A 15,292-nucleotide genomic window follows, 5' to 3' on the forward strand; every position below is an offset into this window, starting at 1 on the left:
AAGCTGAGTACTTCCGGTTTGCAGCAGGTAGGTAGGCAAGCATTTATATAACTGCATTACAGAACTACTGCATTATGTGAGTCAGTACTATACACTATACTTCACAGTGCTCATTTTGTTACTACTGTTACGAACTCATGCAAAGAAGGTAACTTAAGGATCTGGTGCAGGTTCAACACAAGAAACACCAGTACTTGTCATTCCAACATGAACATGTCATAATTCATTTCTCTAGACAAACGAGTCTCAATCCCATTCATTCTTCAGATCTGATTATGCTCTTGCGCAAAGTCACTGTTAATTCTCTTCACCTTGTTGTCAGGTTGACGTCACTCCCTGCCTGTTGGTTGCCAGGACCGGGGGACGCCCCTCTCCTAGATTCACCTTAACCATATAACCATATAACAATTACAGCACGGAAACAGGCCATCTCGGCCCTACAAGTCCGTGCCGAACAACTTTTTTCCCTTAGTCCCACCTGCCTGCACTCATACCATAACCCTCCATTCCCTTCTCATCCATATGCCTATCCAATTTATTTTTAAATGATACCAACGAACCTGCCGCCACCACTTCCACTGGAAGCTCATTCCACACCGCTACCACTCTCTGAGTAAAGAAGTTCCCCCTCATGTTACCCCTAAACTTCTGTCCCTTAATTCTGAAGTCATGTCCTCTTGTTTGAATCTTCCCTATTCTCAAAGGAAAAAGCTTGATCACATCAACTCTGTCTATCCCTCTCATCATTTTAAAGACCTCTATCAAGTCCCCCCTTAACCTTCTGCGCTCCAGAGAATAAAGACCTAACTTATTCAACCTATCTCTGTAACTTAGTTGTTGAAACCGAGGCAACATTCTAGTAAATCTCCTCTGTACTCTCTCTATTTTGTTGACATCCTTCCTATAATTGGGCAACCAAAATTGTACACCATACTCTAGATTTGGTCTCACCAATGCCTTGTACAATTTTAACATTACATCCCAGCTTCTATACTCAATGCTCTGATTTATAAAGGCTAGCATACCAAAAGCTTTTTTTACCACCCTATCTATATGAGATTCCACCTTCAAGGAACTATGCACGGTTATTCCCAGATCCCTCTGTTCAACTGTATTCTTCAATTCCCTACCATGTATCATGTACATCATCATTCCGGATGTCTTCGTCATTCGCTCCAAGGGAGGCGTACAACTTGAATGCAGCTTGCCGGAGTTCGTGAGCATGTTTGAGGTCGTGGTCAAGCTGAAGAAAATTAGAAAATAAGAAATTAGATTAGATTAGATTAGATTATTTAATGACCACACAGTCAAGCTGGTGGAATTCAGGTTCAGTGCAGGATGTTACAAGGTAGGCTGATTCCCGTCAAACATAACATAAAACACAACATCATACAATATACAGTACATGCATGGGGAGGATATGTGCTGTTGTCATAGTGTGTTCAGAATTCGGATTGCGTGTGGGTAAGAACTGTTTTTAAATCGAGATGTATTGGCGGGCAGTGAGCTGTAGCGCCTTCTTGATGGCAGCAGGTGGAAGATGTGGTGAGCTGGGTGGGAGGGATCAGAGATGATTTTCTTCACCCTTGACACGGACCGTTTGTGGTGGAGTGATTCTATTGATAGAAGGGGAGTGCTGATGATTTTGGATGCTTTGTTAACTATGCGCTGTAATTTATTACGGGAGTGAGTGTTTAAACTGCTGAACCAGACTGTAATTGATGAAGTGAGCATGCTTTGGATGATGGCTGTGTAGAATTGGATTAGGAGGTGTTTCCTTACTCTAAACTTCTTGAGCTGGCGGAGGAAGAAGAGTCTTTGGTTGGCTTTTTTGTAGCTGTGAATTGATTTTCCATTTGAGGTTATTGCTTATTTGAGTGCCAAGAAATTTGAATGAGTCAGTGGTGGATATGGGTTCGCCTGAGATGAGTAGGGGGGTCTTGGGTTGTGCCTTACGTCTGAGATCAATGATGAGTTCGTGTGTTTTTGATGTACAACTACCTTTGAACATCCGTATAATGAATTACTCAGCCGTTGGAGATAAATTGTGAGCTGTGTTAATTCATATTTGACAAATATACTAATATTAAGATTGAATACTGAACAACGTGAATACTAAAATGAGACGACTATTCAGCATTTTAATTCTTCATAGAAGTTAGAGGTCTCAACCATTTTTGAAAAAATGGTTTTCAAATTAAACACAGAAGTATTGGCAACAAAAAGTGCTGGAGGATTTCAGCGTTTCAGGCAGGATCAGCGGGAGGGAATTCAATTCAATTCAATTCAATTCAACTTTAATGTCATTGCACAAATACTGAGTATGGGTACAACGAAATGCAGTTTTGCGTCAGTCCGTAGTAGTGCAATATAGAAATTAAAAAAAAAAAGAGGATACAGAATAATAAAAAATACAGAATAATTAAACAATGGGGACGGAGGGATCGGAGGAATCTATCGGCGGGACTCCGAGTTCAGCAATGCGACGGTATGATTGTAGAAGCTGTTCCTCATCCTACTGGTACGAGACCTGAGGCTCCTGTACCGCCGCCCTGATGGGAGGAGGGCAAACAGTCCATGGTTGGGGTGGGAGGGGTCTTTAATGATCTTCCCAGCTCGTTTCAGACACCGTTTTCGGTGGAGGGCATCCATGGCAGGGAGCGGGGCGCCAATGATGTGCTGCGCGGTTTTCACCACTCGTTGTAGTGCCTTCCTGTCCGCAACAGTGCAGCTGCTGTACCATACCGTGAAGCAGGCGGTCAGGATGCTCTCGATGGTGCACCTGTAGAAGTTGGTCAGGATCTGGGGGGACAGGTGGGCTTTCTTGAACCTCCTCAGGAAGTAAAGGCGCTGCTGTGCCTTTTTGATCAGCTTGGAGGTGTTGAGGGACCAGGACAAATCCTCCGAGATGTGTACCCCGAGGAATTTGTAGCTGGAGACGCGCTCCACCTCAGTCCCGTTTATGTGGATGGGGGTATGTCTGCCCCCTCTGACCTTCCTGAAGTCGACAATAAGTTCCTTCGTCTTCTTGGAGTTGAGGACGAGGTTATTATTGGCACACCAGGTTGTCAGGTGCTGGACCTCCTCTCGGTAGACTGACTCATCGTTGTCACTGATCAGTCCTACCACCGTGGTGTCGTCAGCAAACTTAATGATGGCGTTGGATCCGTACTTAGGGATGCAGTCGTGGGCGAAGAGGGAGTAGAGGAGAGGGCTGAGCACACAGCCCTGTGGCACGCCGGTGTTCAGTGTTATAGTGGTGGAGGTGAGGTTGTTGACCCTAACAGACTGTGGTCTGTTGGTGAGGAAATCCAGTGTCCAGTTGCAGAGGGAGGTGGAGATGCCAAGTCCGCTGAGTTTGGTGATCAAGCTGGCGGGGATGACAGTGTTAAAAGCGGAGCTGAAATCAATGAACAGCAACCTGATGTAGGAGTTGTTGTTGTCCAGGGGGGTCAGGGCAGAGTGTAGGGCCGCCGATATGGCGTCCTCTGTAGACCTGTTGGCCCGGTAGGCAAACTGATGGGGGTCCAGTGTGGGGGGGAGGCTGGCTTTGAGGTGAGCCAAGATCAGCCGCTCAAAGCACTTAGCAATGACAGGGGTGAGTGCCACTGGGCGGAAATCGTTGAGGCTCCCTGTGGCTGACTGTTTGGGCACTGGCACGATGGTTGATGTCTTGAGGCAAGTGGGGACAACACCCTGGGCCAGTGAGTGATTGAAAATGTCGGTAAAGACTTGGGATAGTTGTCCAGCACATGCCCTAAGCACCCGGCCAGGGATGCCATCGGGGCCGGCAGCTTTGCGCTCATTCACCTTGCTCAGTGCATCTTGTACAGCTGAGGTGGAGAGACTGAGGGGTTGTTCATTTGGGGGTGGAGCAACTTTGATGGCTGGGGTTTTGTGATCTCGGTCAAAGCGAGCATAGAAATGGTTTAGCTCGTCAGGAAGGGTGGCGTTGTCTGGGGGAGGGGTGTTAACTTTCTGGTAATCGGCAAGGGATTTGATTCCTTGCCACATGCGCCTGGGGTCAGAGTTGTTATGGAAGTGCTCCTCAATCCGCCGTTTGTGATTGAGTTTGGCATTCCTAATTCCCATTTTCAGATTGGCCCTGGTTGAGCTGTATCCCTCAGCGTCGCCAGATCTGTAAGCGGCATCGCGAGCCTTCAGTAGGAGTCTGACCTCCCTGCTCATCCACGGCTTCTGGTTAGGGAAGGTCTTTATTTCTTTGTGGGTAGTGACATTATCGGTGCAGAATTTTATATAGTCCATAACTGTTGAGGTGAATGAGTTGATGTCCACTTGTGAATTGAAGGTGGACTGGGCTCAGGAATGACGTATCGGCTCAGGACTCTTTTAGACTGGGGGGGGGGGGGGGGGTGGGGGGAGGGAGACAAAACTTGGCAAATAATAGATGGATACAGGTGAGGGAGGTTTAATTGCAGATGGAGTCATGACAAAGGCTAGAGGTAAAAAGGAGATAAAAGGGTGTCAAATAAGACAAAAGAAGTAAAGCCAGAGGTATCCCAAGATGCTGCCTGAGCTGCTGAGTTTCTCCAGCCCTTTGTGTGTTTTTCAACATCAGCAGTTTCTAGTGTCTATAGAAGTAATAACTACATATAAGTTACTATACATAAACTAAAAGCCAACCTCACTATCATTATTGCAGGTAACACGGTAAACTAATTTAATTAAATAAATGGCAGCTATAAAGATGTAATAGTATGATCTTTTGCTTCATGAATGCAAGTGACAAATGAATCAAACAACTGATTTTGCTGAAGATTTGCCAGCCCTCTGCGATTGTTAAGGGATTTATTATCTTTAAAGTGGAGGGCTCCACCTTTTGAAAAAAGGAGGAAAATCAACCCCTATCCTGGAGACAAAGTTTGACATTAAAGCTGAACAATAAATTCACAGCCTGTTATCTTCCAGTTCATTTGGATGAACATAAGACTAAAAACAAAAGAGACTAAAATACAAAATAAAAGTTAATTTTCCACAGGCTCTGGTTTGAGATTAGAAACTTCAACACAATAAAGTGAAGCACCTTTTAGTTTAGTTTAGAGATACAGCGCAGAAACAGGCCCTTCGGTCCACCGAATCCGCACCAACCAGCGATCCCTGCACATTAACACTATCCTACACACACTGGAGACAATTTATATTTATACCAAGCCAATTCACCTGCAAACCTGTACGTCTTTGGAGCGTGGGAGGAAACCGAAGATCTTGGAGAAAACCCACATGGTGACGGGGAGAACGTACAAACTAAGTACAGACAGCGCCGATAGCGCTGTAAGGCAGCAACTTAACCGCCTCACCACCGTGTCGCACATAAAATTAATATATCCATTGATATACCTCAATTATAGCAAAAGTTTGTCTAAAAGCGTTCTACCGCTGCACCACAGAGAGCATACTAACGTATGGCATCTCTGTGTGGTATCTCAGCTGCATGGAGGTGGAGAGGAGAGCTCTTCAGCGCGTTGTCAACAGAGCGCAGAGGATCATCGGGACAGAGCTACCAGCCTTGGAGGGCATCTACCACACGCGGTGCCTCAGGAAGGCCCTCAGCATCCATAAGGACTCATCACACCCCTGCCACGGTCTGTTTCAACTACTTCCCTCCGGCAGACGTTACAAGGCCTTCTACGCCCGAACCTCCAGACTCAGGAACAGTTTCATCCCAAGAGCTATAGCGGCTCTGAACCGGCCCTAATGAGTGCCCCCCCACCCACCCCCTTCGGACAGTCTCCCTCAGATGGTCACGTCAATCAATTCAGCTTGTTTATTTATGTATTGTATTTATTTACCTTTCTTGTACATCAGTGGAGCTGCACACTAAATCTCGTTGCACTGACGTACAATGACAATAAAAGATATATTATTATTATTATTATTATGCGCTGTAACTAAAGTTAGGAAACTTACCCTTTTGATATCTGTCATTGCGCTGACTGAACTAGGATACCTGAAATAATCAGCAAGCATTGCAATAAGATGATCTGTGATGCTGGCAATCCTCTGTAGCTCCACATCAGGTTCTATCAAGTATGCCAAGGTTTCAGCACCTTCCACCCGTTCCTCCAGCAGTCTCTCTTTACTGCACATCCTAACCAGGCATGGGAGCGTCTGAATCAAAAGCAATTATGCAAGGTTAATCAAGCGACACAAACAATATTCTAATTTCCTAAATATAGGCATAAGGCCCAAAGGATCAAAGGGAATCAGGAGTTTCAGTGGTCTGCCCTCTAGCAATATGCCTGTAAATCAACATCGCCAATACACAATGCAGTGGTTCACTCAAATGAATAGTATTCTCAACAGTATTTTCTATATTGTTTTAAGTAAACTCACGTAATCATTGTAATTCCATTAACTGAACCCACAAAACGTTCTGCAATATGACAAGCTTGAATACCAAGAATTATAATTTATAAATGTATTTCTACAATATGCCACATTTGATATTACAATAAACTGTCCTCAGTAACATTATGCAACTTTATATGGATTCACTGCTTCTCAGGCCCAATGTGTAAGGTCATGATTTTGCAGGGATTTTTACAGCTCTCCAATCGGCAGCATTTTTTTGCAAAAATTAGACACCACAAAAGAATCCTGAAGTGTTGTTACAGAAATATGTACTGGCACTGGGTATCCCAGACTTATGCTGTCAATCCTGTGACTTGAACTTGACTTGTGCAAGTCCAGAGAGCAGTTTTGAAATGCCAGGCATGAGACAGGAAAGAAATGAGAAAAGAGGAAGAGGGTTGGGGGTGCAGGGGGGGCATTGTCCCTTGGTAGGGTTCCAAGGGGCAACACCCCCTGGCGGGGGTAAAAGGGGGCAGCACCCCCTTTATGCAGAAATGTTTTGATAATTGTACCTTGAAATGACAGTTTTCCTGCCTGTTTACCCTTAATTTATACTGTCATTTTTTAAATTGTGCCTTAAAATACACATTTTACTTGCTTGTCACTTACATTTACACAGAAAATTGGTAATAATCATACCTTAAAATGACACAAACTCCTTGCTTGTTTACCACTTAAGTCATATTGAAAATGTTATATTAGACCTACACCTACTTGTAACATGATACATGTTCCTAGCTTGTTTACTCTAATTAGAGAGAAGTATCCTTTACACAAGAAATTATTGATAATTTTTTGATAATTATACCTTGAAATGTCACCATTTCCTTGCTAGTTTACCCTTAATTTATACTGTAATTTTTTTCAATTAGACCTTACATTAACACATTTTACCTGATTGAATCGGGTAAAAAAAAGAATATTGTAGTGTCTATGACACAGACTCTTGAATGCTTTTGTTTTTCAAATGAAACAGTTCTTAAACCGAATTTCAAAATCCGCTGAAAAATCTCATGCCTGAATGCTGAGCTGCATTGTATTTACATAGAAACTACAAACACGCTGCCCTTTGCATAATATTTTAATTTGTTTAAGGTTAAATGAAAGTACAGAATGTCCATGGCAAAACAAATTGTGTGGTACATCATTATATACAAAACATTATGAAATAGGATTAGTGGTTTTTCAGCCCCTCAAGTCTGCCTACCCATTCATTAAGACAAGGCTATTCTGATTGTAACTTCAACTTCCCATCCCCACCTACTCCATCAAACTCTCACCAATTTGTATCCAAGTATCTACCTTTATTAGATTCTATTTGGACTCTCTTTTGAGAAAGATACTTTGATAGACTCACAAATTTTAGAATAATATTTGCTTCATCTCCCATCATGAATCACTGAACCTTATTTTTAACTAGTAACCTTAGTTTTTAAATCTGTCCTCTCCACATTCACTTGGTCAGAAAGCCTCAGGATTTTATACTTTTCAATGAAGTCCTTTCTCCTTCTTAACTCACGGATACAAACCTGGTCTTTCCAACCTATCTTCATTTGACAATACACATCAGTCCACTAAGCCTTCGCTGGTGCTCCCAATGCATTTACATCAATCTTTAAAACATGGAATCCAGTACATTGAACAATACAGATGTGATCTCACCAATGTCCTATAAAATGAAACATAACCTTTGTATTCAATTAACAATAACATTCCTAGTTACTAGTATTAGTTACTAGTTATAGTATCCGATTACCTCTCACTGTTTCTACTGCCTGCATACAGACCCCTCATCCGCAAGACCAAACCTGCAATAAGGACGGTCAAAATATGGCCCGAGGACGCAACCCTACAACTCCAGGACTGCTTTGATCGCACCGACTGGGACCTGTTTGCACAACAGGCTACCAGTGGCACAGAGGTAGACTTGGAGGAGTACACATCCACTGTGCTCTCCTACATCAACTGCTGTGTGGAGACTGTCACAGTGGACAAGCAAATAAAGATGTTCCCAAACCGGAAACCCTGGATGAACAAGGAGGTTCAGGATCTACTAAGGGCATGCAACAACGCCTTTAAATCCAGGGACACTTCTGCTTACAGTGCGGCCAGGGCGAACCTGAACAGAGGCATAAAAAAGGCCAAAGTCATCCACAGGCAAAGGATAGAAGACCACTTCAATACCGCGGACACCAGAAGCATGTGGCAGGGTGTCAGGGACATCACTGACTACAAGAGCAGCACCGCCTGCCCCCACGGTGATATCACACTGGCCAACGAACTAAACACCTTCTTTGCCCGGTTCGATACTGGCAACACCACCAGGTGTGGAATAACCCCGGCCATAGCGGAGGGACAGGCCTTAACACTGAGCACTCAGGAGGTACAGTGCGCTCTGCGTAGGATCAATCCACGCAAGGCTGCAGGCCCGGATGGTGTACAGGGAAGAGTATTAAAGGACTGTGCAGGACAGCTGGCGGAGGTATTCACGAGAATCTTCAATCTCTCTCTATCTCTGGCAACGGTCCCCAAGTGCCTGAAAACAGCCACCATAGTGCCGGTGCCGAAAAAGTCCAAAATCACCAACCTCAACGACTACCGGCCGGTTGCCCTGACTCCAATCCCCATGAAGTGCTTCGAAAGGCTGGTCCTCTCCCATATTAAATCCAGCATCCCTGCCTCACTGGACCCATCAATTTGCATACAGGGCAAATAGATCGACAGAGGATGCCATCTCTCTGGCCCTTCACACTGTCCTGACTCACCTAGACAGACAGGGCACGTATGTGAGGATGCTCTTCATTGACTATAGCACTGCATTCAATACGGTCATCCCCACCAAGCTCACCACCAAACTCCACCAGCTAGGCCTCAGCTCACCGATATGCGCTTGGATCCTGAACTTTCTCACGGAGAGACCGCAGGCAGTGAGACTGGGCCCGCACCTGTCCTCCACCATCACCCTGAGCACCGGCACACCACAGGGTTGTGTACTAAGCCCCATGCTCTACTCCCTCTTCACTCACGACTGTGTCCCTGCATTTGACACCAACACCATCGTGAAGTTTGCAGACAACACAACAGTGATTGGGCTGATCACCAACGGTGATGAAACAAAATACAGAGCGGAGGTGCAGAACCTGGCGGACAGGTGCGCCAATAACAACTTGGCACTAAACACCTCCAAGACCAAGGAGACTTCAGGAGGTCCCATTCGGGAGAATACGCCCCAATCTCCATTTATGGGGAAAGTGTGGAGAGAGTGTCCAGCTTTAAGTTTCTGGGCACTCACATTTCAGAAGACCTCACATGGTCCACAAACACCGCCGCGCTGGTCAAGAAGGCACAGCAACGACTGTTCTTCCTGAGGACATTAAAAAAGACTGGTCTGCCCCAACAGCTGCTGACAATGTTCTACCGCTGCACCACAGAGAGCATACTAACGTATGGCATCTCTGTGTGGTATCTCAGCTGCACGGAGGCGGAGAGGAGAGCTCTTCAGCGCGTCGTCAACAGAGCGCAGAGGATCATCGGGACAGAGCTACCAGCCTTGGAGGGCATCTACCACACGCGGTGCCTCAGGAAGGCCCTCAGCATCCATAAGGACTCATCACACCCCTGCCATGGTCTGTTTCAACTACTTCCTTCCGGCAGACGTTACAAGGCCTTCTACGCCCGAACCTCCAGACTCAGGAACAGTTTCATCCCAAGAGCTATAGCGGCTCTGAACCGGCCCTAATGAGTGCCCCCCCACCCACCCCCTTCGGACAGTCTCCCTCAGATGGTCACGTCAATCAATTCAGCTTGTTTATTTATGTATTGTATTTATTTACCTTTCTTGTACATCAGTGGAGCTGCACACTAAATCTCGTTGCACTGACGTGCAATGACAATAAAAGATATATTATTATTATTATTATTATATAGTTTATTGTGACACATATTAGGGACACCCAGAATCATCTGCATCTCAGAACTCTGCAATCTAGAACAAAATTCATGATAAAGTATATGAGGAAGGACATCCTTGTGATTGAAGCAGTGCAGCGTAGGTTCACCAGATTGATTCCTGGGATGGCGGGACTGTCATATGAGGAAAGATTGAAAAGACTAGGCTTGTATTCACTGGAGTTTAGAAGGGTGAGGGGGGCTCTTATAGAAACATATAAAATTATAAAAGGACTGGACAAGCGAGATGCAGGAAAAATGTTCCCAATGTTGGGTGAGTCCAGAACCAGGAGCCGCTGTCTTAGAATAAAGGGGAGGTCATTTAAGACTGAGGTGAGAAAGAACTTTTTCACCCAGAGAGTTGTGAATTTATGGAATTCCCTGCCACAGAGGGCAGTGGAGGCCGTCTTTGGATGGATTTAAGAGAGAGTTAGATAGAGCTCTAGGGGCTAGTGGAGTCAGGGGATATGGGGAGAAGGCAGGCACGAATTATTGATAGAGGATGATCAGCCATGATCACAATGAATGGCGGTGCTGGCTCGGGGCCGAATGGCCTCCTCCTGCACCTATTTTCTATGTTTCTATGATACCCTAACACAATTATGTTTTTTAATGACATTTGTAATATTGCTAAATTGTTACTTTTGTTAACAAACAGAGAGAAAGTAACCTCAGCAATTTTACATAATCCTTAAAAGGAACATTTTTCTCTCTGTTGCATTGGCACACCCCATGACAATTTTCTATTTTTCATAGTCCATATCTGCCTACAGTTCTAGTAACAATGTGTTTGAAAAGTCTGAGAGAAGATGTGATGCGATAAAAGACTTGACTGTGCATTCTTTTACGTCAATGGAATTATTTCTAGTTTGTCTAAATATGACAATGAGCAGAAAATCATACTATTTCACCTGCCAACATCTGGGATAACGGCTAACATAAACCAGGTTAAAACAAGCAGCTTAAAGTGTCTAATATAATTTGCATTAATATATATTTAACTTGAAAGTTTGCAGCTCCCAATGCAGCAATAGGGGTACTGATAGGGGATGTCACATTGAGTTGCTCGAAGGGCCGAATGGTCTACTCCTGCACCTATTGTCTGATAGATTGATAATGTCTTTCAAGAGGTAAAGCTAAGATACAGTATAATTAACACTACTGTGTGTTCAACTAAACTAAGCTTGGGAGATGATTGTTTGCATAATGATGGATTAATTTTATCAGTTACTCTCTCCCAGCTATTTAATTGGTCCATTTACTGTCATACTAACTACAAATCTAGATTCATACTTCTGTATAAACATCCAATAAAAGCTTTGGGGAATTCATTCATCAAATAAAACTCCATATGTTGCCAAATACACACAAAACATAATTTACAAATATGTGGAGTGTATTCTGCCGATACGAGTTCCTGTAAAACTAATTCTAATTTACTAATAATTCCAAGATTTAAAATGCAGATCGCGAGATTGAATATTGTCAATCTTTTTATGGTGCAAACAGAAGGAATGGAAGCAAGTGCAGATTAGTGAAATAAAGTAAAAATAGACCAGGCCACGTGGGCGTAATTCTGTTAGCATGTTTCCTTCATTTTTATATGCAGGACAATATGAAAATTTGAGACGCACAAGGAATTATGGCAACGTTCCCTGCAATGCAACACTCCCAGTAAAGACTATGATGTACCTACAGTCAAATGTACCTTCATGTACACGACAGGAACTATTATAGAAGAATGTCAACAGGCAGTGCAAATAGAGGGAAGCGACAGTGCCCTCCATAATGTTTGGGACAAAGACCTGTCACTTATTTATTTGCCTCTGTACTCCACAATTTGAGATTAGTAATTTAAAAAATGACATGTGGTTAAAGTGCACATTGTCAGATTTTAGTAAAGTGTCATTCTATACATTTTGGTTTCACCATGTAGAAATTACAGCTGTGTTTATATATAGTCCCCCCCATTTCAGGGCGCCATACTGTACGGCAGATCAGAAACAATCTTCAGGAGTCAGGTGTGGATTTGTCAATAACCACTGTCCTCAGAAGACTTGCATGAACAGAAATACAGAGGCTACACTGCAAGATGCAAACTACTGGTTAGCCGCAAAAATAGGATAGCCAGGTTACAGTTTGCCAAGAAGTACTTAAAAGATCAACCACATTTCTGGAAAAAGGTCTTGTGGACAGATGAGACGAAGATTAACTTATATCAGAGTGATGGCAAGAGCAAAGTATGGAGGAGAGAAGGAACTGCCCAAGATCCCAATCATACCACATCATCTGTGAAACACGGTGGGGGGTGTTATGGCCTGGGCATGTATGGCTGCTGAAGGTATCTTCACTTATCTTCATTGATGATCAACTGCTGATGGTAGCAGCATAATGAATTCTGAAGTGTATACGATACGAGACGATGGCTCTTTACTGTCAGACCGAGGTCTGAAATTTGTTTATGCATACAGTCACACAATAAAATAAAGAACACAACACACAATAGAGTCCAACATAAAACATCCCCACACAGCTGAATCAAAAAGTTTCCCACTGTGAGGGAAGGCACCAAAGTCAATCATCTTCCTCGATGTTCCTGATGTTCACCCGTGGTCGGGGCCTCCGGAGGCCTCTGCAGCCGCTCAGGCCCACTCGCCGGGATGAAGGAACTCCGACGTCGGAACGGGAGGCCAACCTCAACGGCCTGGACCTCCGAATAGGCCGCTACCCACCGGAGTCATCGGCTCCCGACATGCCCGGGCTGAGATTCACGCTGGCGGCCCTCGACAAAGGGCCCCGGGGACTCCGCGATGTTGAGATCAGCGCCACCCGCAGCTCCGCGATGTTGGAGCAGTGGGCTCAACGCTCCGGAGCTTCAAACGGCGATCCAGGTAGGTATCGCCCGCTCCGCAGTGAATCCAGCGCCACGCCGCCACTGCCAAAGCTCTGGTCCAGTCCCCGGTCTCCGGTAGGAAAGGACGCTCCGATCCAGTTGGTAGGCCTCGAGGAGGGGGGGGCGAGGATGCGACTCGGAGAAATAGTCGCATCCACGCCAGGAAGTGACTTGGAAGCGGTGTCCCCCTTACCCCTCCACCCTCCCCCACATAAAACACGAAATAAATCTCCCAAACAAACTATTTAGACAAACTTAATTTTTTTTTAAAGGTATAAAAAACAGACAGGCTGCAGGCAGAAGCTGTTAGCAGTGCAGCGCCCCCTTCTGCTTGACACATCCTATCTGCTCAAGTTCAAACAAATGTCTCAAAACTCATTGGCCAACGGTTCAATCTACAGCAAGACAATGATCCCAAACCTACTGCTAAAGCAACAAAGGAGTTTTTCAAAGCTTAAAAAATGATTAATTCTTGAGTGGCCAAGTCAATCACCCGATCTAACCCCAATTGATTTGCTGAACCCCTTTTATATGCTGAAGGGAAAACTGAAGGGGACTAGCCCCCAAAACAAGCATAAGCTAAAGATGGCTGCAATACAGGCCTGGCAGAGAATCACCAGAGAAGACACCCAGCAACTGGTGATGTCCATGAATCGCAGACTTCAAACAGTCATTGCATGCAAAGGATATGCTACAAAATACTAAACATGACTACTTTCAATTACATGACATTTCTGTGTCCCAAACATTATGGTGCCCTGAAATGGGGGATTATGTATGAAAACTACTATAATTTCTACATGGTGAAAAATGTATAAAAATGGCCTTTATTAAAATGTGACAATGTGTACTTTAACCACATGTGATTTTTTTCTATTACAAATCTCAAATTGTGGAGTACAGAGGCAAATAAATAAATGATGGGTCTTTGTCCCAAACATAATGGAGGGCCCTGTATCTATCAAACAAAGGACAGTCCTCTGTTGTAGGATAAATTAGTCTTGAAGGTATGTGGAATATTATGGAATAAAGAGACGATCAATTGTTGAACTCAAGACAAACAAATAACTATCCCTGTATTTGTTCAAAAGACAGAAGTGTGTGTGTGTGTGTGTGTGTGTGTGTGTGTGTGTGTGTGTGTGTGTGTGTGTGTGTGTGTGTGTGTGTGTGTGTGTGTGTGTGTGTGTGTGTGTGTGTGTGTGTGTGTGTGTGTGAGTATGTGTGCCTGTGTACCACAAGAACTTGATCTGATAGTATAGAAGCTGGGATGTAATGTTAAAATTGTACAAGACATTGGTGAGACCAAATCTGGAGTATGGTGTACAATTTTGGTCGCCCAATTATTGGAAGGATGTCAACAGAATAGAGAGAGTACAGAGGAGATTTACTAGAATGTTGCCTGGGTTTCAACAAATAAGTTACAGAGAAAGGTTGAATAAGTTAGATCTTTATTCTCTGGAGCGCAGAAGGTTAAGGGGGGACTTGATAGAGGTCTTTAAAATGATGAGAGGGATAGACAGAGTTGATGTGGACAAGCTTTTCCCTTTGAGAATAGGGAAGATTCAAACAAGAGGACATGACTTCAGAATTAAGGGACAGAAGTTTAGGGGTAACATGAGGGGGAACTTCTTTACTCAGAGAGTGGTAGCGGTGTGGAATGAGCTTCCAGTGGAAGTGGTGGAGGCAGGTTCGTTGGTATAATTTAAAAATAAATTGGATAGGCATATGGATGAGAAGGGAATGGAGGGTTATGGTATGAGTGCAGGCAGGTGGGACTAAGGGAAAATAATTGTTCGGCACGGACTTGTAAGGCCGAGATGGCCTGTTTCCGTGCTGTAATTGTTATATGGTTATTATATGGTAAGGGGGCTGAGCAATGGTTTACGGAGCTTAATGTCGATGAGTAAGAGGTGTTGGGAAGTCATAACCTGGGAGAGACTTTCACAGTGAATGGCAGGGCTCTGGGGAGTGTTGTAGAGCAGAGGGATCTAAGAGTGCAAGTGCATAGTTCCTCGAAAGTGGTGTCACAGGTAGATTGGATTCGTAGGCATTTAGTACATTGGTCTTCACATTGGATAT

General features: G+C 44.2%; 1 protein-coding gene across 1 annotated transcript; it reads right to left on the minus strand.

The window, feature by feature from the left end:
* Nucleotides 1–1,126: 1,126 nt before the first annotated feature.
* Nucleotides 1,127–6,139, minus strand: LOC116970462 (armadillo repeat-containing protein 8-like). The gene is made up of 2 exons (XM_033017104.1): nucleotides 5,929–6,139; nucleotides 1,127–1,243 (listed from the first exon to the last, which is right to left on the minus strand). Exons 1-2 carry the CDS (start codon nucleotides 6,106–6,108, stop codon nucleotides 1,127–1,129), a joined length of 297 nt encoding a protein of 98 aa, XP_032872995.1. The 5' UTR covers nucleotides 6,109–6,139.
* Nucleotides 6,140–15,292: the final 9,153 nt, after the last annotated feature.

Source organism: Amblyraja radiata, unplaced genomic scaffold (assembly GCF_010909765.2).
Source record: "Amblyraja radiata isolate CabotCenter1 unplaced genomic scaffold, sAmbRad1.1.pri scaffold_909_ctg1, whole genome shotgun sequence".
Taxonomy (NCBI): Eukaryota; Metazoa; Chordata; class Chondrichthyes; order Rajiformes; family Rajidae; genus Amblyraja; species Amblyraja radiata.